General features: G+C 33.7%; 3 protein-coding genes and 1 non-coding gene across 9 annotated transcripts; 2 read left to right on the top strand and 2 right to left on the bottom strand.

The window, feature by feature from the left end:
- The first annotated feature begins 2,295 nt into the window (after positions 1 to 2,295).
- LOC105643580 (glyoxylate/succinic semialdehyde reductase 1) lies at positions 2,296 to 7,382 on the top strand. Its single transcript, XM_012228745.2, has 8 exons — positions 2,296 to 2,685; positions 2,760 to 2,870; positions 2,965 to 3,066; positions 3,890 to 3,991; positions 4,691 to 4,806; positions 5,718 to 5,796; positions 5,865 to 6,035; positions 7,143 to 7,382. Exons 1-8 carry the CDS (start codon positions 2,581 to 2,583, stop codon positions 7,224 to 7,226), a joined length of 870 nt encoding a protein of 289 aa, XP_012084135.1. The 5' UTR covers positions 2,296 to 2,580; the 3' UTR covers positions 7,227 to 7,382.
- Positions 7,383 to 7,687: 305 nt separating this feature from the next.
- On the bottom strand, positions 7,688 to 7,768 carry TRNAF-GAA (transfer RNA phenylalanine (anticodon GAA)). The gene is given in 2 exon segments: positions 7,688 to 7,723; positions 7,732 to 7,768. It is a non-coding gene; the product is annotated as a tRNA-Phe (tRNA).
- Positions 7,769 to 9,276: 1,508 nt separating this feature from the next.
- On the bottom strand, positions 9,277 to 19,776 carry LOC105643603 (Homeodomain-like transcriptional regulator). Of its 3 annotated transcripts, none has more exons than XM_037638207.2 (18): positions 19,619 to 19,776; positions 19,205 to 19,331; positions 18,459 to 18,821; positions 17,931 to 17,989; positions 17,602 to 17,835; positions 17,407 to 17,469; positions 17,112 to 17,328; positions 16,905 to 17,005; positions 16,178 to 16,264; positions 15,938 to 16,069; positions 14,377 to 14,517; positions 14,115 to 14,237; positions 13,530 to 13,985; positions 12,647 to 13,051; positions 11,884 to 12,504; positions 10,554 to 10,658; positions 10,192 to 10,417; positions 9,277 to 9,861 (listed from the first exon to the last, which is right to left on the bottom strand). In XM_037638207.2, the coding sequence occupies exons 2-18, from the start codon at positions 19,260 to 19,262 to the stop codon at positions 9,836 to 9,838; spliced, it is 3,417 nt and encodes a 1,138-aa protein (XP_037494135.1). In that variant the 5' UTR covers positions 19,263 to 19,331; positions 19,619 to 19,776; the 3' UTR covers positions 9,277 to 9,835. The 3 variants fall into 3 exon arrangements, with proteins under 3 accessions (XP_037494135.1, XP_037494136.1, XP_037494137.1); XM_037638208.2 differs by lacking the exon at positions 19,619 to 19,776 and adding an exon at positions 19,462 to 19,609; XM_037638209.2 differs by lacking the exon at positions 19,619 to 19,776 and adding an exon at positions 19,510 to 19,528.
- A 136-nt stretch (positions 19,777 to 19,912) lies between these two features.
- On the top strand, positions 19,913 to 23,836 carry LOC105643590 (RPA-interacting protein A). 4 transcript variants are annotated; one of them, XR_002285630.3, is made up of 7 exons: positions 19,913 to 20,139; positions 20,221 to 20,313; positions 20,668 to 20,896; positions 21,140 to 21,231; positions 21,987 to 22,114; positions 22,696 to 22,777; positions 23,564 to 23,799. XR_002285630.3 is itself a non-coding variant. In XM_020683612.3 (7 exons), exons 1-6 carry the CDS (start codon positions 20,044 to 20,046, stop codon positions 22,729 to 22,731), a joined length of 654 nt encoding a protein of 217 aa, XP_020539271.1. In that variant the 5' UTR covers positions 19,919 to 20,043; the 3' UTR covers positions 22,732 to 22,777; positions 23,564 to 23,799. The 4 variants fall into 4 exon arrangements, 3 of the variants coding, with proteins under 3 accessions (XP_020539270.1, XP_020539271.1, XP_012084146.1); XM_020683612.3 differs by having other exon boundaries at positions 19,919 to 20,139; positions 22,007 to 22,114; XM_020683611.3 differs by lacking the exon at positions 22,696 to 22,777 and having other exon boundaries at positions 19,918 to 20,139; positions 23,564 to 23,836.
- The last annotated feature ends 305 nt before the right edge of the window (positions 23,837 to 24,141 follow it).

Below are 24,141 nucleotides of genomic sequence, written 5' to 3'. Positions count from 1 at the left end.
TTCATATCATTTACTTTTTTTAGAAAAATAATATTTTATTAATGATTACGTTATTAAAACTAGTTTGGTTAAACTATTGTTGAAAGACTGGTAGCCGACAACTGATAGATAATACTTGGTGGTTGCTAATTAATACATAGTATATGTTTGATAAAATTTCGTCACAAAGTTCATATTGAAATATTAAAATAGTAAATGACTATTGTGGGAATTAATTTTTTTGAAACATTACAACTATTTTACATTATTTTTTATTTTATTTTATTGAATAATAAAATAAAATGATTAAAAAATTTATACATATGTTTAAATAATTTTACTTTGACTTGTTACTAATAATATAATTCCTCTATCAACAATTAAAATATACAAATAATTATTTATTATTTTGCACATCAAAGCATAGTCTAGTGGTAAAGTCATATATGACTTGACCATAGATTCATTTCAAATCCCCTTCCTCAATATTCAAAAAAAAAAAACTACTTTTATTATTTTAATAATTTATAATAAAAAGCTAATTTAAAAATACTTTTTGAATTAATTAATTTTAATAAGGTTGATTGATTTTAAAAAGTCAAATTGATTAATTGCTTATAGGAAAAAGTTATGATTAAGCTGGTAGAAATTTGAACAAATATTTCTAAATGTTTAAAGACTAAACATAAAATTCAACCGATTGTTGATCAATCTTTTATAAATTCCTAAATTGATAAATTAGACAATGATTTTATTTAGAAAAAAAAAATTAAGATCTAATTATATTTGGCTAAATACATAGATTACCTTTGAAATTTAATAAATTAACTTTATAGCACTTTCAACTTTACGTTGGACTAAATATGCACTTGAAGTAAAAAAATTTACACCAATTAAATACATTTCCATACTGGCAATCGTCCGTGTATTACAATTTCGACTTGCCCGTCCGACAAGCTATTGTTTAAAATTTTAGTAGGCCCCCTTAAGCCAAGTGCGCAATGTAATATGCTTGGGCATGATGTATAATTCTGTGCAAATTAGAGGGTTGAAAACATGATTTTCACTAAAGAGGACCCAAAACGTCTTTCTTTCTCAAGTTTATATCTTTCTTTTCTTTTTCAGAATAATTCGTCAAAAAAAATTTATAGATTTAATTATGCACTTCATGATTGCATCAAATTTAATTAATTAATTAATTAATAGTTGTTTGGCTTTTGCTTGCCCATATATAAGCATGCAAACAAACAACAAATATTTATCAAAATTTAAATTTGAAAATAGTAACAAAAATTATTTATCAAGTTAAAACACAAGAAGATAGCTTTCTCACTAACAAACCACAGCCCTTTCAAATATTGTACATTTCAAAAAGCTTTTCATTTATAGCATTTCAAATATCTAAAAGAACTGCAAGATTTGAATCCGAGACATCGTGACATAGCTCACGAACTATTTGTTCGACAATGGCGAGAGATGAGGAATGTAGGACTGAGACATTGTTTCTCTTCTGGGATTGAATTCCGGGTCGAGGTAAGGTAGGGGAAGAGAGAGAGAGAGAGAGAGAGAAATGCATTATTTTCCTGGGGAAAATGCTCTATTTTTGCTTAATGGGATTGGTATTTGCTATTTTAGACATAGAGGAAGAGAGGGGGTGGGGGGGGGGGGGAGAATTAGATCCCACAAAGGGTTTTGTAAAGGATGTTATTTTATTTTTTTTATTTTCAAAATTGCTTATGTAAAAAGAAATTGAATCCCATTTTTGCTTACTTATCTTACTTAGCTTTTTTATAATACACGTGCAGTTGTCAGTGTGGGTATATATTGGAAGATGTTTAATTGATGTAAAATTATTTATTTCAAGTGCATAATTGGTGCATCGCAAAGTTAGGGGTGCCGTAGGATTAATTTATCAAAGTTTAAGGGCAATTTATGTATTTGACTAATAAAACCAAATTTTGTTTTGAGCCTTCAAAAGAGAAAAAAAAAAAAAATTGCTGAGACCAGGAGAAACGCAGGTGTATAATTATGTGACCTCAAGAAGCACTTTCATAAACAGGGATAACGTAAAAACGTGGCGCAAACTGATTGGCCAGAACCTACCCAATTACGGACACATCTCTCCTGCTGATTCACTCACTGAGTGTGCCTGCTCCTATAAAACTGGACCACGAGCCAACGGTGATCTACTCTGACGTGGCACACATCCTTCCATCCATTAATCATACACGATCTAGATGCTAATCAACGATGATGATGGACGATCATCATTAAAAGATCTTAATTAATCAGTTACATTAGTGTGTTATATGCGACAATTATATTAACCAAAACATTAGTCCTTTACCATAGATTTTCTTCTTTCTTTTTTAGGATATTCAAATTCTCAGTGCAAAGTCAAAGCAAGTGAAAGCAAATTTGACTATAGTTTAGGGTAATGGTGACGAGGACGAGGACGATGATGGTGACAATCATTTTTTAATTGTATTATATAATAATATAGATCATTACATTGTTTGTAAAGTGAAGGAGATTGCAGAAGCCCGGAAATTTCAGTTATTTTTCTTTATTTTCGAGTGAGTGAAAGAAAGAGAGAAGAAAATGGAGGTTGGGTTCTTGGGGTTAGGGATAATGGGGAAGGCCATGGCCACTAATTTGATAAAAAGTGGTTTCAAGGTCACTGTTTGGAACAGGACGCTCACTAAGGTAAATGTTCTTCTACTTGTTATTTAATCTTTTGTTTTTGAAGATTTTATTTATTGATAAATGGGTATTTGTAGTGTAATGAATTGGTAGAGTTAGGTGCTTCCATTGGAGAAAGTCCTGCTATTGTGGTCAAGAAATGCAAGATTACTATTGCTATGTTGTCTGATCCTGCTGCTGCACTATCGGTTTGTAGTACTGTCTCCCAATCTTGTATTTATTAGTTTCATTTTTGTTTGTTCTAGAGAAGATTGTTAATGAAATTAATGGATTATTGTTCAGGTGGTTTTTGACAAAGATGGAGTTCTTGAAGAAATTGGCAGTGGTAAAGGGTATATTGATATGTCAACAGTTGATCCTGAGACTTCCACCAAGATCAGCGCGGTTTGTCCTTTGTGCTTTATATTAGACTCTAATAATTGATTTACTCCTATTTTCAATTATTTCATTGTGCGATTGAGATAAGTACTCTTTCATGGTATTTGAATGTGAATATATATGGAACTAATGCTATATCGTTTCTAGAGCTCAAATGACTTTACAAACAATAAAAACAACTAAGTTTTAGTCCCGAACTTGGGGTAGTCTATATGAATTCTTTGTTTCCAATATCCGCTCGGATCAAATTAATATCACCGCAAAGCAAAATATGTCTGAAAAAATTTTGAGATAACTTTTTAAAAAAAAAGTAGAGCTCAGATGACTTTGTGAGAACTAAATTTCACACTAACTGTCTTGGAACTACCAAAGACTTTGTTTTTATTTTCATCGACAGGAAGGACATGAAATTATCTACATGTTACTTGCGTTATCTAGTCTTCATTAAGTTTCTTACATCATCAGGGTGGAATTTTGACAAGTGGATAAATGGACTTTTCTACTAAATCTCTAAGAGGCTAATGTCATTTTATGATTTGAACATTTTTGAGGTAAAAGTGCAGTTTTTCTACGTATTGCATAAAAAAGGTACTTTGAGCTAATGAAATCATGCATGAATGAAAAGCTTTGGAGAGATTGATCACATCTATTTTTAAAATTTTTGGCACCTAATTTTACATTACTTTTGGTAAAAACTGAGCAAGCTTTTTTAGTTGTCTCAGTTTGCTAATGTCATATATTGAAAATGTTGGTTGTTTGTTTTGCTTTTAGCAAAACATTGAGAACGGCAACTTATGTTGGTTATTGTCATTTGTGCTGGTGTCCACAGGCAATTACGGCAAAGGGTGGTTCTTTCCTTGAAGCTCCTGTTTCAGGTAGCAAGCAACCTGCAGAAGCTGGCCAACTAGTAATCCTTGCTGCTGGAGATGAGGTAAATGGACAAATTATTTTGTGATTTGGCTGCCTGCTAGGTTTCTAGTAAACTCGATTGCTAGCTGTTATGATCAGCTGCTGTTGTTCTTCTAATTCATTCGCATAGCATGGGCAGAATCCCAAATCACACTTCTCATATAGCATCTTATAAGTAGCTCATTTTTATACAGAATGTTGCTGACATATGTCAAATGCGTTGGACGTATGGATTAAGAGTTTGAAGCCTGTGTCCCCATTTTGTTTTCTACTTGTTTGTCAGTATTACTTTTCCATTGATGTATTTTTATTTATGTCATCTCCCATTTCCTCTCAGTTTAGGAAGCAGCCATTGGAATTTACTTGCTGCTATAGACTGTCTTTATACACCTGTATGTTGTAGTTCCTTGTTTTCAGTTGGTGGATGAACATTTGGTTCCGCATGGAAAGTTATTTTCTTGCTTTTCCAAATAGGAAAACAGAAAATATGAGAGGAATAGAAGAATGGAAAAAGAACAAAGAAACAGTAGTGTTTTTCTCCTGAGGCTTTTATTATAATGCTAAGTTTATCCTCTTTAGATACCAGACAATTTGACTTTGTTAATGCTTCTAAAGTTGTGATAGGTTGCTAGTTTATTCTAAATTGTTTTGTTATTGTGCTTAAGTTTCTTTAGTATTTTTGTGTGCCTCTATTATTTACTACTTCATGCCTTAATTGTAGGCATTATACAATGAAGCAATACCAGCTTTTGATGTCATGGGGAAAAAGTCTTTCTTCCTGGGGGAGATTGGGAATGGAGCAAAAATGAAACTTGTTGTCAACATGATAATGGGCAGGTAATTGGTGGCTTTTTGAAATTTAACTTGTGATGATAGTTTATATATCAAGGAGAATTTTAATACGAGGTAAAATGTCAGAGAAACTGATAATTGAACATAGCTTATATTTTATGATTCTGATGTACTTGCATCAATCTAGTAATTATGTGGTGGAAATTTTGTCAAAGCATTATAATAGTATTTTTGCATATTAGTAATTTAAGGGGAAGAAAAAGGACTCTGAATAGCAGATCTTTATTTGCAGCTTATCCTGTTTGAGAAATGCAATTTTTAATGTAAAAGGGTTCTGGGTAAATAGATTAACTATGATATACTGGGTTCTTTTGCAATGCATAATTGATGTTATGCTGGGCGAAGAAAGGATAGAATTGGCTATTCCTGAAGTGAAATCTACTCGAAGTTCATATATTTCATTTCAAACTTCATGTCATATATTCTATGGCTGTTATGTCATGATCCTTTTATGTCCATAGAGGTGATGTTAAAAGAAGTTTGGTGGCTGCTTAAGCAGTATTTTACATATTCTTTTTCACATACACACAAAAAAAAAAATTCTTTATTTTGTTTAGTATTGGTTATCTTAATTGAACAAATTGATTCTATTCTTTCTCTAGTTGTTAAATGGAGAACACCTTTACAACAGAGACTTGTTGAACCTGTCCACTTTGCTATAGCCAAAACCACTGAGTTATGCATGGTTTTATATGTCATCAAGTACAAATGGGTTAAATAAAGGCCTCTAGATGAGGATGCCTTTTTGGGATACCCATTATGACATCGTAATTTGTATACGTTACAGTTGTCTGCTTATTATGAACTGACTTGACAAACTAATCGATGCTTCCATGATATGCAAAATGTTCATGTACTCAATATTGACATCGGTTATGGTTTCTTGCTCTTTGCAGTATGATGAATGCATTTTCTGAGGGACTTGTGCTGGCAGAAAGGAGTGGACTGAATCCTTACAACCTCCTTGATGTATTGGTGAGATAGCAAACGGGAACATTCTATGTCAATTTACCTTGGAATCGTTGCTGACCTATTTCATGCAGGATCTGGGTGGAATTGCCAACCCAATGTTTAGGGGGAAAGGACCTGCTATGCTCAAGAGCAATCACGCCCCTGCTTTTCCTTTGAAACATCAGCAAAAGGACATGAGGTTGGCTGTTGCCCTTGGGGATGAAAATGCTGTATCAATGCCAGTAGCTGCTGCTGCAAATGAGGTGATGCTTTTCTTCCATCTTAGTTGCTTGTCTTCAAAACTTAACAAATGTGGTAGTGATATGTTAGACAGGATTTAATTTAACAATGCTTGATCTGTTATTGTATATTTTGAAATCAAATGGACTTGAATAACTATTCATATAAATGCAAAATTGACAATTGAATCTCAGCTCAGAGCAGCTTCTTTCTTTTTCCTCCTTCAAAGTTCTACAATTGTATCTCTACTTTGTCAGGAATGTTCAGCCTCTCTCCATTAGTTTATGGGCCTGTGGGTTTTTCCTCTCTAATATTTCATTTCATAATTAAATGCTAATTAGGTTAGCCTTTAATTCAAAGGGTGAATTTACTATTTAGTCCCTGAGATTTATCAAAATATAAGTTCTAACTAGTTTATTTCTGCCTAGCTTTAGGAACTAAATACTTTTCTTTTTCATCTATCCCAAATTATAAATCTCTTACTTTCTTAAGAATACAATTGATTTGCTAAAATCTCTAATATACCCTTATTTAATGCGCCTTGTTACCAACAACTTTTCATTGAGTTCTTTATTGGGAGTGGAAAAATTCTTAGGTGGACTGAGTTTACCACGTCAGCACGTCAGCCATAGATCAACACAATGAAATAAAGCCACATTATTTGCTTGTTTTTTTTTTTGCGTCCCACATCAATAACTCCTAAATCAACGCAACTAGTCTTGGGAGTGGCATCAAATAGTGTGATATTAGTATTAATGTAGGAGAATATTATGAAAAATATAGGTTAAATTTACTGTTCAATCTATATTAATTAACTTTTCTAATGTGTGCAAAAATAGAAGCAAACTCATTTTTATGGGACGGAGGGAGGAGTAGTTTATCCTAAAAAGTTTTATTACTTTTGACTTGCCTTTTATAGTTGAATAATGGAAAATTTAACTGAAAGATTAAGTAGTTGACAGAATGATATTATGAAACCAATTATTTTGATTTAGAAATAGAGATTCCGACTCATGAATTAAGCCGAACTTCAAGGATTAAACAGTAATTCATCCATAACCGAATGTTCCATTTTACAAGAAGTTTTGTGCATATTGAACTGAAAACTACTGATTGGCATTTTCTTGCAGGCTTTCAAGAAGGCAAGAAGCTTGGGATTAGGGGACTTGGACTTCTCAGCAGTTTATGAGGTTGTGAAGATGCATAAGGATTAATCTTATAAGATAGTGTAATTTACTCATGGTTTAGCTTTGTTGGTGACTATATTACTAGTTTTAGCTTTGTGGTTTTTATTGTACAACTGAAAACATGTTTCAAGATTTGTATCCCAAGAAATAATGCTGTGAATTCAAATCTTGGTTGTCGTAAAATTCGAATCTTGATTTTTTTTAAAAAAAAAATTGGAAAAAAGAATTTTCACAATAATTTAATTCAGGGTTTCTAAAAATAGTTGTACACTTTATAAATGAGGTTGGGGAAAAGAAATAATTGCTTTTGTTTTGGATTGGATTGTTCTGAATTGTAGAATTCAAATTAGTTTTATCATTTTAACAAACACAAATTTTTACTTTGAAAATCTTTATTTAGAAGAATAGAATGGAATACACCTAAAAAAGAAACTATCACAAAAGTTATAAATTAATTTTAAAAAATAATTTTAAATTAATTAAAATAATGCGGTGAGCGTGGATCGAACACGCGACCTTCAGATCTTCAGATCTTCAGTCTGACGCTCTCCCAACTGAGCTATCCCCGCTAATTGATTTTAAAATTAAAATTTATTTTAATTACGTGTACAGTAATTTACTCATTTTGTTTTGGGATTACAGCAATTTACTGTACCCATACCAAAAGAAGAAACAAGTCAATTATATCTCCCAAATGGAACATATTCTCCACCTTACCGTTACTTTGGTTTCTTCCTCCATAAGACTACACAACACAAACTACAAAAGAAACCCACTGTACTTGTTTTCCAATATCTACTTCCATCAATGGCTGCAATTCTTTCTCTTCTTCATTTTCCCTTTTACATCATCAACCACAATAACAATCCCCCTTTCTTCTTCAACAAAGCATCCATCTTCCTCAGATCCATCGAAAATCCTCAACAATTTAGCTTCACTTTCTCTCTCTAGAGCTCATCATCTCAAATCGCCTAAAACCAAATTTTCTCTTATCAAAACCCCTCTGTACTCTCGCAGCTATGGTGGGTATTCAATGTCTTTGAGTTTCGGTACACCACCGCAAAAAGTTAAATTTATCATGGACAGAGGAGGTAGTCTCGTTTGGTTTCCTTGTACCTCTCGTTATCTCTGCAGACTGTAATTTTCCAAATACATGGACAGAGGAGGTAGTCTCGTTTGGTTTCTTTGTACCTCTCGTTATCTCTGCGCAGACTGTAATTTTCCAAATACTGACATAACGAAACTAGAATAAATTTATACCTAAACTTTCTTCTATTTCAAAACTCGTGGGTTGCAAGAATAAATGTGCATGGATTTTTGGATCAATGTTTAGTCCCAATGTCTTCACTGCAAACGAACAGTCAAAACTGTACTGATCAAGCTCTACGGCTGGTCGTTTACTTGTAAAGTCTCTTGATTTCCCTAATAAAACGGTAACCGATTTTCTAGTAATTATAAAAAATTCGCATTTTACATTTTATTGTTAGACGTGAAAAAAATGCATAAAAAATAACATATTATGAGTCCCTGGTGACCGCTGATGGATCATCACTGGAGGTCACAAATTATGAGTCCCTGGTGATCGCTGATGGATCATCACTGGAGGTCACCGATCCTCAATTTAAGGAAAAGTATAGTGCAGTTGTCCTGTTTTACAAAATGCAATTAGATTAGCTTTTTTCTGTTTTATTAAATATATTAACTTGTTTTTATATTTTACTTCTATTAAATTATTAGATCATTCTGTTCGATTTTTGCATATTTTCTGTTAAGTAAAGAACAAATTAATATATTTCCTGAAAGACAATGACAGATTAATTCTATTTCACAAATTATGTACCGTAATTTTTTCTTTAATTTATTGCAACTTTTTCTCATATTAAAAATGAGATTTCTATAATTCTAAGAATTTTATATCCTTATAAAATATAAATTTTAATACTTTTTAATTAATTTTTAATATTACAACAAAAAAAGCATAAAAAAAATATTTTCCAAAAATAAATTACTTCCCATAAACAATTAAAGCCTAACACAGAAAAAACAGAAACAAGATACAATGCAGAGCAAAGAACTGTAAAGAGAATAGCTGAGGCCCAAAAAATTGACCTCATATATTTGCTTTCAGCATTGTAATCAGTGAAGGTTTACATAAGCAACACTTATTATCCCTCAACAAACATTGGACTGTCAAGCATACCGTGACAAAAATTGATTCCTCCCATACCATGAATAAAAACAAGCAAAAAGTATCTTTTTCTACAAGAAAACAGGGGAATGGAGGTTATTTGCTTTTTTGAAAGGGAAAAAAAGATATATACTGAACTAAAAACTAATTTTTGAATATAGATCGTCTTTTTTAATGCTGTACAAAACTAATTCACTTGTCTGCCAACAGCCAAAAATTGGAAATAGTCAAAAGGTCTGCTCTATACAAACTTGTATCTATGCCTTCATTTCCTTCTGGTCAGACCAGAAAAAATGCATCAAATTATGCTCCTCAATGCGAAACTAGCGGTGAAACTTCGTTTCAATAATTCTTGGAACAGGGCATAGCGCACGGATTCGAAGGCAAGCAACCCTTTATGCTCTCTATACGCAAAATGCCACAGCATGAGCCGAAGCCTTACTTGGACCTATTGCTTACAAGCATTTTTTTTACCTGAAATGTAGTATTTAAGGAATTGCTAAAAGAATCAACACATGGAATTATGAAATACTGACAATGTCTCCACGAAGAGTTTTGTAATGATAATAAATAGAAATCTAAGTAATTTCATAACTAAATCAAACCAAACATATACATTATAATTGACCAACATTTAAAAAAAAAAAAAAAAGAAAAAAAAGAAAAAGAAAACCAGATAAATAATATTTAGTTCCTAGACTCCCCTAGTGAAAAACAAAAAAAGAAACATGTTACCATCTAGTTAAGGTTAAACATATTTTCAATATGAAACAGAATAAGATGCTGTTGACAATAGAGGAATACCTGTGCATTTGCTTCCAGTTTCCTGGTTGTTTTCACCTTGAACCCTTTTCAAATAAGGAGAAATTAAGTCATCAAATTTCACCAACCAGAGAGCAAGAGCAGATGATGTTTGAGGCATAGTTGGAAAGAATGCAATAATTTCTTCCATAGAAGTATTTGAATCTTGCGGAACATCAAGTTGACACAACCAGTCCTCATTAATTCCAGCAACAAAATCAGCAACAGCCTGCAAAAATAAAATAAAATGTACCATCACAAAATTGACAACCCTCCCCAGTACAGGGCACGAAAAAATAGACCTAGACTCATAGTACTTTGAACAAGATGCAAGCAGAAAAAATCTAAATAATCTGGAATTAAACCTGCAAAAGCTCTGCCAAAGATGATGTTCGTCTGAGCCGTTTGACCCACAACCTATGAGCAGACTTTGTCCAGGCACCCAGCAAAGCATCTTCAGGCATAGCTGACTGTAAGTGATGCCAGAGAAGAGATTGGTGAATAAAAGACAACAATAACAAAATAGGAAAAATAAAATAATACACATGATTTTATTTACATACACCACTCACTACAAGCGCGAAAGCTAACATCTCATTTATAGGAAAACACCATTAGAAGAGACAAGTTTTGGCAGAATTACAGAAGTCTTAACCAAAAATTTATATTGTCTGGACCAAGTCTATAAGAGCACCTGACTAAAAACGTGGCCATCCATCCTCAGCAATCAGTAAGTTACCATTTAGGCAATATTCTTAGAGCCTTCAACAAAAATAGACTACATTAAATAAGTCATCAAGGGCCTTGATTTGTGATTGGTTAATTGTGCTTTAGAAATAGCTTGGCCTCCTTTAACCAAAGGAAATATACATTGCTATCAACTTATCATATTGTGACACTCATGCATACATAAAAGTAAACCATTCCTGCTATTGGTTTGTTATTCTTCAGTGACTATTTATTTTCCTCCACTTTTGAAGCAATCCAGTAATTTAATGCGCCCAAGCACTAGCTAGTTGAAATTTGATAGGCATATCTTATTTTACACGGATTGCTTTCACTCTGAGAAAAACTTCAGCTATTCAAGTGGCTCTGACCATACAAGACAAACTTCAGATATTAATGTACTGAATACTTAATTCAATTTAGAATTTTAAATACTTCCAAGATTATGTTTAAAATATCATATACTCATTTCTTATTTTGATGCTCATACACATGAGAAGATCTCATTCATGTGCTTGTGCACGTACATGGAAGTGATACCCATATCAAATATACACAAGTGGCAAGTATCTATATGCATAAAAGCACAAGTTAAACACATGAAACACAATTACTATCCCTGCCTAAAATATTTCAAGGGTCACCCACCAAAAGCCTTGATCAGGCAAATGCCATTTTCTGTATTGGCTGGGTTCAGGAGGATCCACATGCAGGGGAACTTTTTGATCTTCTTAACAAGACTTAGGAAGATGAAATAAGTCAAACGAGAAAGTGATCTAGAAGTATTTTTTTTCTCCAAGCTTCAAACAAGAATAGTATGCTCAAATCTTTTTTTGTTAATGTCAGAAACTGAAACCGACCTTCATGTTTCACATGTATATACCACAGATGCTCAGCTTGCATATGGACAATAACAAGCATACATATATCAAAAGGGCAATAGAAAGACAGTAATCATTGAGAGCGCACCTCGATTGCATGAACTGCAGCTTTCAGAGATTGCAACTGAGACGACAGAACCTTATGTTTTGGGAACATTTCACTGTCTTCTCTCTCTCTACATGTGGCTGAGTGGATAGCGTATCTTTCTTCAAGATCAAAATCAAGTTCAAATGTCGAATGGCAGATTCGACAATGCTTCTCATCTCTCCAGTACAAATCATTACAAGTTTCACACCTGGTAAGCGATTCAAAATACGATCTTTTACTATGTTTCACGGCATTAAGATCGCAGTAAAAAGAATTCCATATCCATTTATCTAACTCTTGAAGACGGCTCCATTTCCGGTTTTCTTCTTCCTCTTTCTTCCCTGCCTCAAGTATTATTGCACTGCATGAAGGCAAAGAATCTTTAATGGCCCCAGACATGCTTAGGTTGTTGTCTACATCAGACACTGGCGAAGTACTAACTTCTCTAACTATTTCAATTCCAGATTGATCCGATTGCGTTAAGTTACTATTTCCAGCATCATTGGACATGCTACTAGACATCTCTTGGTAGAGAAAAGTTTCCCGCTTCTCCAAAGATTCAATAAGGTGAGCCTCCCGTGCTCCCCTGTCATCCAGTATGGACAACAAGGCACGCAAAGCCTGCAGTTGGTGCGGCATGAAGAAAATGGTAAGTATAAAAAAAAAAAAGCACTAAGACATTGACAAAGTATATAAGTTTTTTGTGAAAGTGCAATCTAAAGCTGCAGCATGCAAAAAATTGACAAAGGTTAAACAAGAATACCTCTTCAGTATCAACCACCTCCCAATGACCATCTTCAGAAGATTCAAAATAAACCCTCTTATGGCCTGGATCTTGTGAATTACAAGGGCCTAAGAAAAGCCAATATCTATTGAACCTACGATCAGAACCCAAAAAGATAGATTGCATTGAATGCAAGAATTCTGTCTCTTTCAAGTCTTTCAACTTGCCACAGGATTTCTCCCTTTCATTGAACTTTACAATTAACATAGAAGAATCAATAGGGCGAGATGCTGGTAATGTGTGTTCTTTTGGATCATTCATTTGTCCAGTGTAGACCCAGGACGGCCTGGGCAAATTAAGTTGCTTTGATGATCTCTTTATTTTTCCTCCTGAGCCATAGTGAGGCACACTGGGAGCAGATTCAACAATGGATTTTGTTCCGTCCTGGAGAAGGGAAAAGAGAAAAGCAGAATGAAATATCAATCACTCAAAATCAAATCAAACAATAAAGTGTGCGATAATCTGCTGATCTGTCCTCAACAACAGTGTCTGTAAGATGATAGTGACAATAGTTAAGAAGGATAATCAGAATCAGTGATGCAAATGTGAAGACAATGACACGAGAAATTAAGACAAACAAGGTGATTTAGTTGAACAAGATTGATGCATTAAATGGGGAATTCAAAATCAAATTTACTTTCACAAATCACAATACAGTTTGGCAAACAATAATAGTTTAAAAAAAAAAAAAAAGATCCAATATCCACTTGCAAAAATGACAGTACAAATGGCTGGAAATTTCATCAATAGGTCACCTGATCACTCCTGAAACTGAGCCGAAGAGAAAGCACGATAACAACAATAATCACACATAAGTAAATCCTAAAAAAATCTGAACTGTGCTAAGCTTTTTTTGTATTACCTCCACTCTAACACTGGATCCAGCACTGAGGAGATCAATCAAGGCCACTAGAGCATTCAACTTTTCTTCAATGCTTAAATCTGAATATTCACCTTCCATAAGTCCTAGCAACCATACCTCTCCTGGTTGACTCTCATCAATTTCATTGTGAACAGTCAGCATGTCATTTTTAATTATTTTACAGTTAGCATGTTTAAATTTTCTTGAATTGGAATTATCTGATTCACACTCAGAATCACCGCTGCTACAAGTTCCGTTATCATTGAAGTCATCATGAACACACCCAGAATCCTCAGTATCAGATTCAAAATCACTGGTCTCCTTTGAAAGAGTACTGATGCGCAGACGATACGCAGACGGTGAGATCTTTTCAAATAAAGTAATATCACTTGAGAGAGTAGAACTTATTAGAAGTTCCAGTTCCTCAGTTGTGCTACCAAGATTTAATTCAGAAATCTTCAAAACAAAACAGAAATTCATTGTTACAAATGATTGGAAACTGAGCATGCATTCAGAGCCAATAATAATAACAAAAAAGATAACAAAATAATAGTCTAGCAGAATTTCTCCTATTCGCTAACTTACCTGCAACGAATTTGCTAGTTCAGAAACCTTCAACCCATTATTTCCTCTCTCTAACAAGAGTTTAAACAATTCACCCTTCAAAGTTCCAGGACGGAGGCCATACTTCACCATGAGGGTCATTTCCTGAAAGAAAAACGTTAGGTCCCTTTCTGTGCTTCATTTTTCTTATAATTGTTGCATATAAAAGTGATAGCATAAGAAATTACTACATAATATTGAAATTTAAATAAGAAGAAGATATTGCAATCCAATTAAATGGTACCTTGCTAAGGGCTTCCCTATGCAATGCTCCTTGCCTTGAACCAAAACCAGCTGCAACCAGGATCTGGCGCAGTATCTCTGTCCATGTGAGAGGGTTGAGAGACTTCTTCCAAAAATCGACAATATATGTTTGATCTTCAACCTGCCAAAGAAAATATCAATAATCATACAAAAATGCAACAGTTTCTTAGTATGATTACAAGAAAGTGGAGATTGCGCTTTTGTAACCCCCAAGATTTTATTTTAGAAAAAGGAAGAAAGTTACCCTTTAAAACAAAAGGAAATGGAAAAGTATATTCAACCCACAGAGTACATGAATATTCTTAATTTCACCACAATATTCATAATGAAATCATATATTAGACAAGGAGGGTTTCGATAGGTCTGCCAACAGGGAATTGTTGGGATGTTCAGAATAAAAAACAATTTCCACTCATTAATTAAGTGCGAACATAGTATTGTGCACACATTATGAATTAAATAAGAAGCTACGAAAAATAAGCACCCGAAGGTGAAATCATCACTTTTAACTTCAATACATGAGATTTTTAAAGAGTCTGAACTTCCAAGGTGTTAGATTCCCATACTTGCAAAGAATACCCAGACCTGTTAGGTTACGTCTATTCTAGAATTCCAGTGTTTATGTGCAAACTTCCATCACAGAAACAGTAGGACCCTCAAAATCTCTCAACTTTCAAATGCATTGAAGTCGGTTTTACAACTTAGAAACAATATTTTAAACAGAGAAAATTAATACATGTCAATACATTATACATATTAGCAATTTTGAGTGTTCATCTATACTTTTTGGTAATTAACTGCTTTGCAAGATTTATAAAGATAGCAATTTGCCTTCTACTGTCATTTACTGGTGCCAGATTTACCAGTATGAAAACAAACGAAATTTCAAATTCTGGACTGATTTCCCTATATACATAAATTTGCAGTCAAATAGACAGCAATAAATAAATAACTTGTTGCAGAAAGTTGTCTATCAAAACTACCATGTGCTGCGTCAAATACATGAAACTTCAAATAGATAGCATATCTCACTAAAAACACATCAAAAGTTTAGGCAACTAGTTCTAGTTGTCCTTTTTCTACAATCTCAGTATCTCACAAAAACTACCATCCAGATTCAGAATCTCATGAAACTTCGAATTGCCAAATAGAAGCATATAAAGGTATTGATGGATTCTTTTTTTAATAAGAAAAATAAAGGAAGAAGCATTTGTTATTTTTGTCCAATAAAGTAACTTGAAGTCATACCCTAAAAAATAGTAAGAAAGTACATAAATTTATTAGATCTATAATATTCTCCTTTTCTTTGTTCTTTTTGGCTTGGAAAAGATGACTGCTTTAAATTGACAATAACCTCTTAAATTTAACAAGTTGCATCTGCACTCAAACAAAACAATAAAGACAAGATCATAGAGCATCTAAATGTAGCAAAATCCCATTTCGTACTTCACAAACCTATAACAACTAAAAATCACAGAAAGGAAAGCCATCGTAAGCTAAATTTATGTTAATGGCTTACAGCTGCAGAGTCATATGCTCACCGAATGAAGAAGTGCAAGAAACTTGCAAGATATACTCAAATGAGGCAGAAATCCATTACTAATCTCAGTTTCAACATCAGATAATAGAAGTTTCAGAAGGGCCACATGGATTTTTCCAAGTAACAAAGAATCCTGAAAGAAACATACACAAAGATTAATTCAAAACTGCCACCTAAAAATTAGCAGTAAGGAACTTAACTAAAATATAAGAGAATTAAAAAATATGTACTGAGAATTAACCTTATCATGGAATGCTTGAGCAAACTCATCAAGAGTGAAGGAGTAAATATCAATGGCAACGGAATAAGTATAAAGAAAATGAAAAACCTGCAAACAGCATGCCAACCTAACTTCAGTGACATAATTTAAAAATCTTTAAGAGAATGAGAAAAGGGGGAAATTAGAACGAACAAAAGGAACAGAAAACTGAATAGCATTCTTTTTGATCCCATTAAACTGAATAACGTTCTCTTGAATCCTGTCTTAAACTCAATAACATTCTCTAGGATCCCACCTTAATATAGAGAATATGTAGCAGCAAAAGGCATAACATTGAATTTTCTAGATCATATTTGTCTAACAAGAACACAGAGAGTGACCATAACAGTAAAACCAAAGGGTTTATGCACAATAAGAAACATTGAAGTCAGAATCAGACCACAATATTGTAAAAAAAATTGGTGTCAGCCGCTATATCTTAACATAATAATAATTTTTTTTTTTTTTTTAAATGATGAACTCATTAAGCATAGAAAACAAATTAGAAGTCAAGTTACCTAATCAGAGTTTAGTCAAATATGATCCTTAAAGCAGCTATAACGCATCTATTAATAGGCATGGTAAAAGTGGCTTCTGGGGAGAATATGCAATTTCAAAATAAAAAAAAGAACTCTCAGCAAAAGAAGTTATCTTTTACATATGATGCATATTGCAGTATGCAGTGAATAGTTAATCATGTTTCATGCACCTTAAACAGTTTCTTCACAGTCTCTGGAGAGGAATCCCAAGGCTGCTTCGCAAATGGTTGCTTCATACGAACAGAATTTGGAGGAAATTTTGGCAGCAAATCTGAAAAACCATCAATTTAGAGTTGAAGAACTCAATAAACTTTATGTACAATAAAATGCAGATAAAATTGTTCAAGCATCACAGACACATATAAGAAAAAACTTACCTTTGCAAAGGGAACAACCGTGCAGTCCATTGGAAGCACAATGATCTGAACATGTAATTGGATTTGGTCCAGCTTGTAACTCCCTCAACTCCAGCTCTTCATCATCCACTAGCATTGCAAATTGATTCACTTGTTCCGGAGATATTACTCCTTCCAGAGCAAGTTCGCATTTTTCCTTGCGAGGCTGCTTCTGGAATTCATCTCTTTTAGATTCCACCTGCAAATAAGAGGCAAGTTGATGTCACATCAAAAGCAAACATAAACTGCACCAATAAAACAATAGAACTATCAATACCTCTCTCCTTTTAACAGCAGGCTTCTTCTTATGGTTTGATTTATTTTCCAACCTTCTCTGTTTCTGAAAATATAACACAGTGAGCACGTTTGTTCTGACCCATCAGACCAGTTGATATTTACCCAAGGATAACATACATGTCAAATAGTCATCAAGAGGAACCAAAAAAAAAAAAGGAACACATAATGGACTAACCATTAAAGATACTAGCTGCTGTCTCTTTTTTTTCTTATGTAAAGGTTTTCGTGATACAGAGATTGATATTTGTGGTACTATTTCTCTATCAGCAAAATGAACTCCTGGAGGAAAATCTCCACTGTTCGGATTTGTGGCCCGCCAAACTGTCATCAAGCCCTTCCCAATACCATGTTTCATCACCGGAGCACTATTACTGTTATCTTGATAATTCAAGATGCCCTGCTTGGGTACCTTAAATCAAAGATTATATACATGAAATCATCAGAAACAATGTCCTAAGGTAGAAAGGTTTCCATAACAATTTGACAATATTCTGCTTCCAGTACCTTTCTCCTTTTGTTTGCTCTTTGGTTCTCTTGGCAAACATCACCAGAATCTCTGGAATCTAAATGCCCAAGGAGAATATGAGTACCATGGCCATGTAGAGTGATGCAAATTGGAAGAACAAGAAAGAAGTAAAAAAACAGTAAAGGCAGTCACAAAGTTTATTGAAGTTCTCCAAAGATGATGAGAAATGAGACACAAAGCAATTGGACACAGCAACCCAGGGCAAAAGAAACCAATATTTTATGAGTTTATTTTTGCCTCCAACCCTCCCCCCCCCCCCCCCCCAACTTTCCGCCTCTCTCTCTCTCTCTCTCTCTCTCTCTCTCTCTCTCCCCTTCTCTTCCCCCTTCTTTCTCCCAGTCAGATGTGAACAAAAGACAATTTTGGTTCTCTATCACAGCAGGTAAAGTAAAATATCTTAATAAATAGTTATGATTTTAAACAATCAAGAACTCTTAATTTTTTAAACCATAACATATTTTAAATTATGCAAAAAAAAGAACTGACAATTTTTATGAATTTCATACCTTCATCATTCCCAAATGCCCTGGACGGAAGAGAATCAAACTCCGCACCAAGGGGAGGACCATCTTTGCGAAAAATCTTCCTTAATATGTAGTCTGGTGTCAACAAGTCTTGGAGAAGAAACAAATTCTTCTTCCTTTTAGTCTTATAACTCTTGCTTGCAGAACCTGAATATGCATGTTTAATTAATGTGTCCCGCCGTTTATCCTTCTTTCTATTAGTAGTCACAGAGGGTGTTGTAATCAGTATATTTTTACTTTTGTCCCTCCTCCTTTTCTCAACAAACCATCCCTGGACTTGTTTGAATGTCAAGTCTAAGACTGCAGCAAGCTCTTCCATTGCACTATTCGTGGGATACTTCTGCTCTGCTTGACACAACAATACCACCATAGAAAATGAACAACATGCCATTATAATTTTATAATCTTGTTTTAATAGTTCCTACACTCCTATTACAAATGAAAATCTTAATACTTCCACTAATACTTTTTCCCTCTAATCATAAGCCAAAACCAAGGAAATTAAACTTCGATTCTACAAGAAATAAAGAATTTCCCTGGTGAGAAACTTAAATCGCTTCTAGAAAAATTAAGCAGCTGCATTAAAGTTGAAATTAAACCCATAACCAGATGGACCTAAAATGAATCAACTCAATTCGAATTCACCAAAATAAATAAAAAATAATTACTAATTTGACAAAAATATATATATATAGAGAGAGAGAGAGAGAGAAACATAGAGTATGTACCAGCATAGAATTTCTCAAGCGCTTGAAGCTGAAGTGGCGATTTTCTCTTCGTTTCCATTTTGCTGCTTCTCTCCTTCAATTAACTTAATTGCAGTAATTAAATTAATCAAACTGTATTCTCCATAACCTGAAACAAACAAATTATCAATTATTCCACATTTCAAAACAAAAAAAAAAAAAAAAAAAAAAAAAAAAAAAGAAACAAAACAAAATTCACATCCGAAACGAAAAAAGGAAAAATGAATTAACAATTCTACCGCCAAAACACCAGTCAGTACTTGAACAATCAAACAAATGGAACCAACCGATATTATCAGTGGTTCGTCCACTGTGACTAAGCAAGATTGAGACCAACAAAGGAATTAGTGAAATTGAGAGTGGGGAGTGCGTGTGAGAGGAAAGTAAAGCACTTACGTAGGTAGAGATTTGTTACAGCAATGATGGAAATGGTAGAGGGCAGGATTAGAAGAGAAGAGAGTGCGAGAGGTTGAAGAAAAGTCAGTAGAGAGATTTTACCAAAGCTGTAGGGTTTTGGGTTTTATCATCATTTTTATACTATCACACTTTTTTGAAAAAAAAATAAATATCTATTGCGGCTCTCTCAGTCTCTCTCAATATCTTCACTTTCAATATACGACGCATATAGACGGTGTCGTACAGAGCGGAAACAGGGTTTTAGAAATAAAGCCCGGCCCAACTAACAGAACCCAATTCCCGCCATTAATGGGTCTCGCATCGTGTCTCGAAAGCTCCCGGTTCTTATTTCTTTCCTGGGGCTGTTCTTCTGTTTGGAGTTTCGCTTTCTAGCAGAAAAATTGCGGAGAAATTAGAGAAGAAAGATGGAGAAGGATTGCACGCTGTCAACTCCGTCACCAAAACGACAATCTATCAAAATCCAATCGCATTTCAATACTTACCCTCTTTGGAAAGACAAGGTTGGAATGATTCATTTGTTGTAATTTCCTTTATTGTTTGGAATTTTACATGTAATTTTCTTTTTAATGGTTTAAGTATAGTTCAGGGAGAATTGTTTCAAAAGGATTCGGGAAGACAGGAATCGCTTGCTTTGGAAAATGAGGTTGCCCACTACTAAATCTCTCCCTGAGAAGGTTTTCTTTCTCGCTTACAATATCTTAACTCCATTGCAGTCATGTTCTGTTTTTACTTGTTTCTTTATGTTTTCTATGTATATTCAGTTGTTCACGTATCCAATCTTTTAAGGTTTATCTGTTATGGGAACTGATTTTATGATCTTGGCATTGAATGAGTAAAACTTTTTGCTTGTATGAAACCTGTGATTTTATTTTTGGAATTAATTAGGTTTAAGCTTGAATTATCAGGAATAGGATTTTATTTAGTTTTATATCTTATTTCGAGGGTTTTTTTTTTTTTTTTGGCCTTTGGTTACTGGTTTTTGTAGTCCTTCATTGAATAATATTTTGTTCATAATTTTTGTGTTTCAGGATTTTATTAAATCTGCTTTCCAGGACATAGTTTCTGAGGAGCTGGAAAGGATGAAACACTCCTCATTAGATGAACATTTGAAAATCCCAACTTCTGCCCCTGATGCAAGTGATATATTATGGGAATATGACGGTCTTCATGATACTTATCAAGGGGAATGTGAAGAGATATTGTTAGAAATGCAACAGATCTTCTATGAGAATATTAGGGCAGATTCAACTAGAAAAGGTAAAAATGTTGCCCCCTAACACATCTTTTGTTTTTGGACCTTTTTTTCCAGTTATGGATTTATTGACCTGCTAAGGAAACAGAAAAATGTATTTATATGATAAATTTGATCACCAAATAGAATTTTGAAAACATTCAGTTATGTATTTTAATGTTTGTGTTCATCACTTTGTAATTTGCAAATGAGAGTTTATTATTGGATCATTGTTTTTGAGCTTAAATGTTTACTCTAGCTCTTTGCAGAACCTGAAAACTATATTGAAACCTGGGAGGATGAAGAAGATGAGTACTTGGCTCGTGCTGTTTATGAGCACATGCAATTGAATGATAAGCAGGTATAATGCCTGCTACTGTAGCATTTGACTAATATTCTCCAACCAAGCGAAAGCGCATAAATTTACATGCCTTGAGATGCATAAATATCTGCATTAATAAGTTTAATTTGGTGATACAGTAAATCAAAATGTGAAAGCTCATTTGAATTTGTTATATCTGCACAAGTGCAGAATATGTTTCAGTTAACATCCAGAATGATCATGTATTAAATCCAAAACTCGTGCAACTTATGTTTCCAATTTCTTGTTTCTTCATGGCTTTAAAATTGTATGTTGAGCTTGTCTACCCAGCTATGAAAACATTACTAAGTGAATACAGCTTCGTAGAACCTGGCTAGGAATTAGGATGGCTGAAGAAAATCTTAATTAAGGGACAAATTAGCTAAATGTATTCCAGGAGCCAATCAAAAGCTCAAAGAATAACATAAGGAAGAATCATGTTTATGTTGACTGCAACAGTCAGTAGGTGGGGAATGGCACATGTAGCACATGGCAAATGCTGAGATAAAGAACTGCCAAACTTTCTATTTTACGTCTGAAAATATCAGATATGTACTTATGTAGCAACATTTTCTTGCATTATCTGCATACAGCATACCTTTTAATTATAAATGAATATATTGCTGCATCCTCCTTGTTTGGAATTTCTTGTTCTATACCTGTTCAATACACCATAGCAGAAAATGTGATATAGTAATTTGAAATTTGTTTAGTTACCACTATCCTCCTTGCCTGTTGAAATAACAATAGCAAAGATTTCTGATTATGATGCTAGGTGCACAAGGAAACCTGGTGTCCCATCTGTAAGCAAGGGCAATTGCAAGAGAGCCATCAACTTATATACTGCAATCTTTGTGAACTTAAACTCAGCAAAGGCGATGAGGTTCTATCCTTGCCTTTCACTTGCATGTAAATCATTCATATTTTGGGAGTCTCTTTAACCACTGTATGTGTTGACTGCATCACATTCTGAGCACAACTTGAACTTTGCCAGTGCCCAATTTTTTACCAAGTTCTTAGTTTTGGCCAGAAGGAAGTTAGGAGTTCAATAATCAGATTTAAATTTTTCGGTAATGGATGATTTTGCCTCACTTTATGCAGACTGAATGAACTTTTCTTCTTTTTGGCACCACTCACTACCATCTAACGTCCCTATGTTTTTTTCCAATTTGATGTGGAATTATAAAAATTAATTGTGGATTTTCCTTTTCTTTTTGGTTGGAAAGAGGGTAGGTTGGTGGGGAGGACGGGATCAAGAAGATTAGAATCGAATGCTTAATGTAACAAATTTGGCAAAACTTTCCTAAATATATCATATACTGTACTGTATTTTTTGTAACCATTGTGGCTTTCATACGATTGCCATTCAAATTCAACTAATATGACTGTTAATACTAATAGTATGAGCCTTCTTCACACATAACATGTCAATGTTTACTGAGAAATCTACTAATAACTCTGCAGGAAATCAGTTTAGCTGGGCTGACCTTGCGGTGTTAAGTTTATAAAGCTGAGTTTTGTAGATGAATTGTTAGTAAATTTCCTGGTCAGTTTTGTTCTATCATATGTAGGAGCTCACAATGTCAGTTTTAACAGTTATATCAGCTTACTTTAGATGACAATCATACAAAACACACAATTATTATGAAAAATAAAAAATACAAGATATTAATTGATAAAATTAAAAGAATTGACCAAATTGTAAAGTGTCAGAATTGAGGATTTTTTTTGTCATTTGGCCTTGCCGTGGTTATCAAACTTTGCGTTTAATTTCATTAAGGTTACATAATTTTAATTTGTCATTTTTTGTTTCAATAGAAGTCACCCACCAGAATCAAGTCATGGAAAATACTAGCATAATACTAAAATTAAGTATTCAAAAAAACCTTATTTATTCTTAATAAACTAATATGGGACTCACTCATCAATTAGCTAGCAAATGGTACCTGCCAAATGAAATAAGCTTAGAAAAATTTTCAACTCTCTATCTTTGTATTTTGTAATGTACTTTTTCCCTTCTCTCTTTTGTTCCTCCATGATCAATATTTTGTCTTTTGTGAAATTTTTTATTTTTGATGTCATGCCACCATTCTAGTTAATGGATTCCGATGGGTGACCCCCAGTTGAGGCAAAAACCAAAGTTTAATGATTAAAAAATGAAAATTTGAAACTGTGATATGTACGAAACTAAGTATAAAACATAGCGACAATATACTCAGTTTTTGTTATATCATGCTATACACCTTTATATTTCTCAATGATTGAATATCTACAATATCTAAATTCTTACTCCACTGTCAATAATTCTTGTTAATTTGGTTTGCAATTTCAGGTTAATTTGGACATCTTGCAGACTCGTCTGGCAGAAGCACACACAGAACATCTTGATCGGGGTTGTGTATCGAAACCCAAGTTTTCTATGGAAAATAGATTTGGTTTAACTGCATTATATATCTCTTGTGAGGTTTGCAAAATATTTGATATTGTACTGTAACTTCTTTTTCTTGTTTTCGAGGCTGAATCAGTTTTGTATGGCTAGCTGTTATAGTTCTACATCAGTTTTTTCAATCTGTGGATCAATGAAAACTTCTATTTATACTGGCAATTTTTTTTTTTTCACATGACACCCAACGTTTATGCTAATGGAAATGCTATCCAGTGGAATTATTTTACCGCTTCAACTATATGTTTAACCCTCTCCCTTTTCTTTGCTCGTCCTTGACGTATGTCCAATAACCCAAATATATTACTACAATTTTTATACAATCTTCAGCGTTATAAAGAAATGCTATTACAGCTTACTTAGCCTTGAGTTCATTATGGTTTAAAGTTTAAACGTTTAGATTTGGGGCTCCAGACCTTCAGTAGTAAAGAGCTTCCGTGGCTAAAAACATAGAGAGATTAGGATTT

Source organism: Jatropha curcas, chromosome 3 (genome assembly GCF_041381405.1).
Source record: "Jatropha curcas cultivar XTBG-Jc1 chromosome 3, XTBG_Jcur_1.0, whole genome shotgun sequence".
NCBI classification, from domain to species: domain Eukaryota; kingdom Viridiplantae; phylum Streptophyta; class Magnoliopsida; order Malpighiales; family Euphorbiaceae; genus Jatropha; species Jatropha curcas.
Note: the sequence above shows the minus strand (reverse complement) of the source record. Positions and strands in the feature narration are given on the sequence as shown.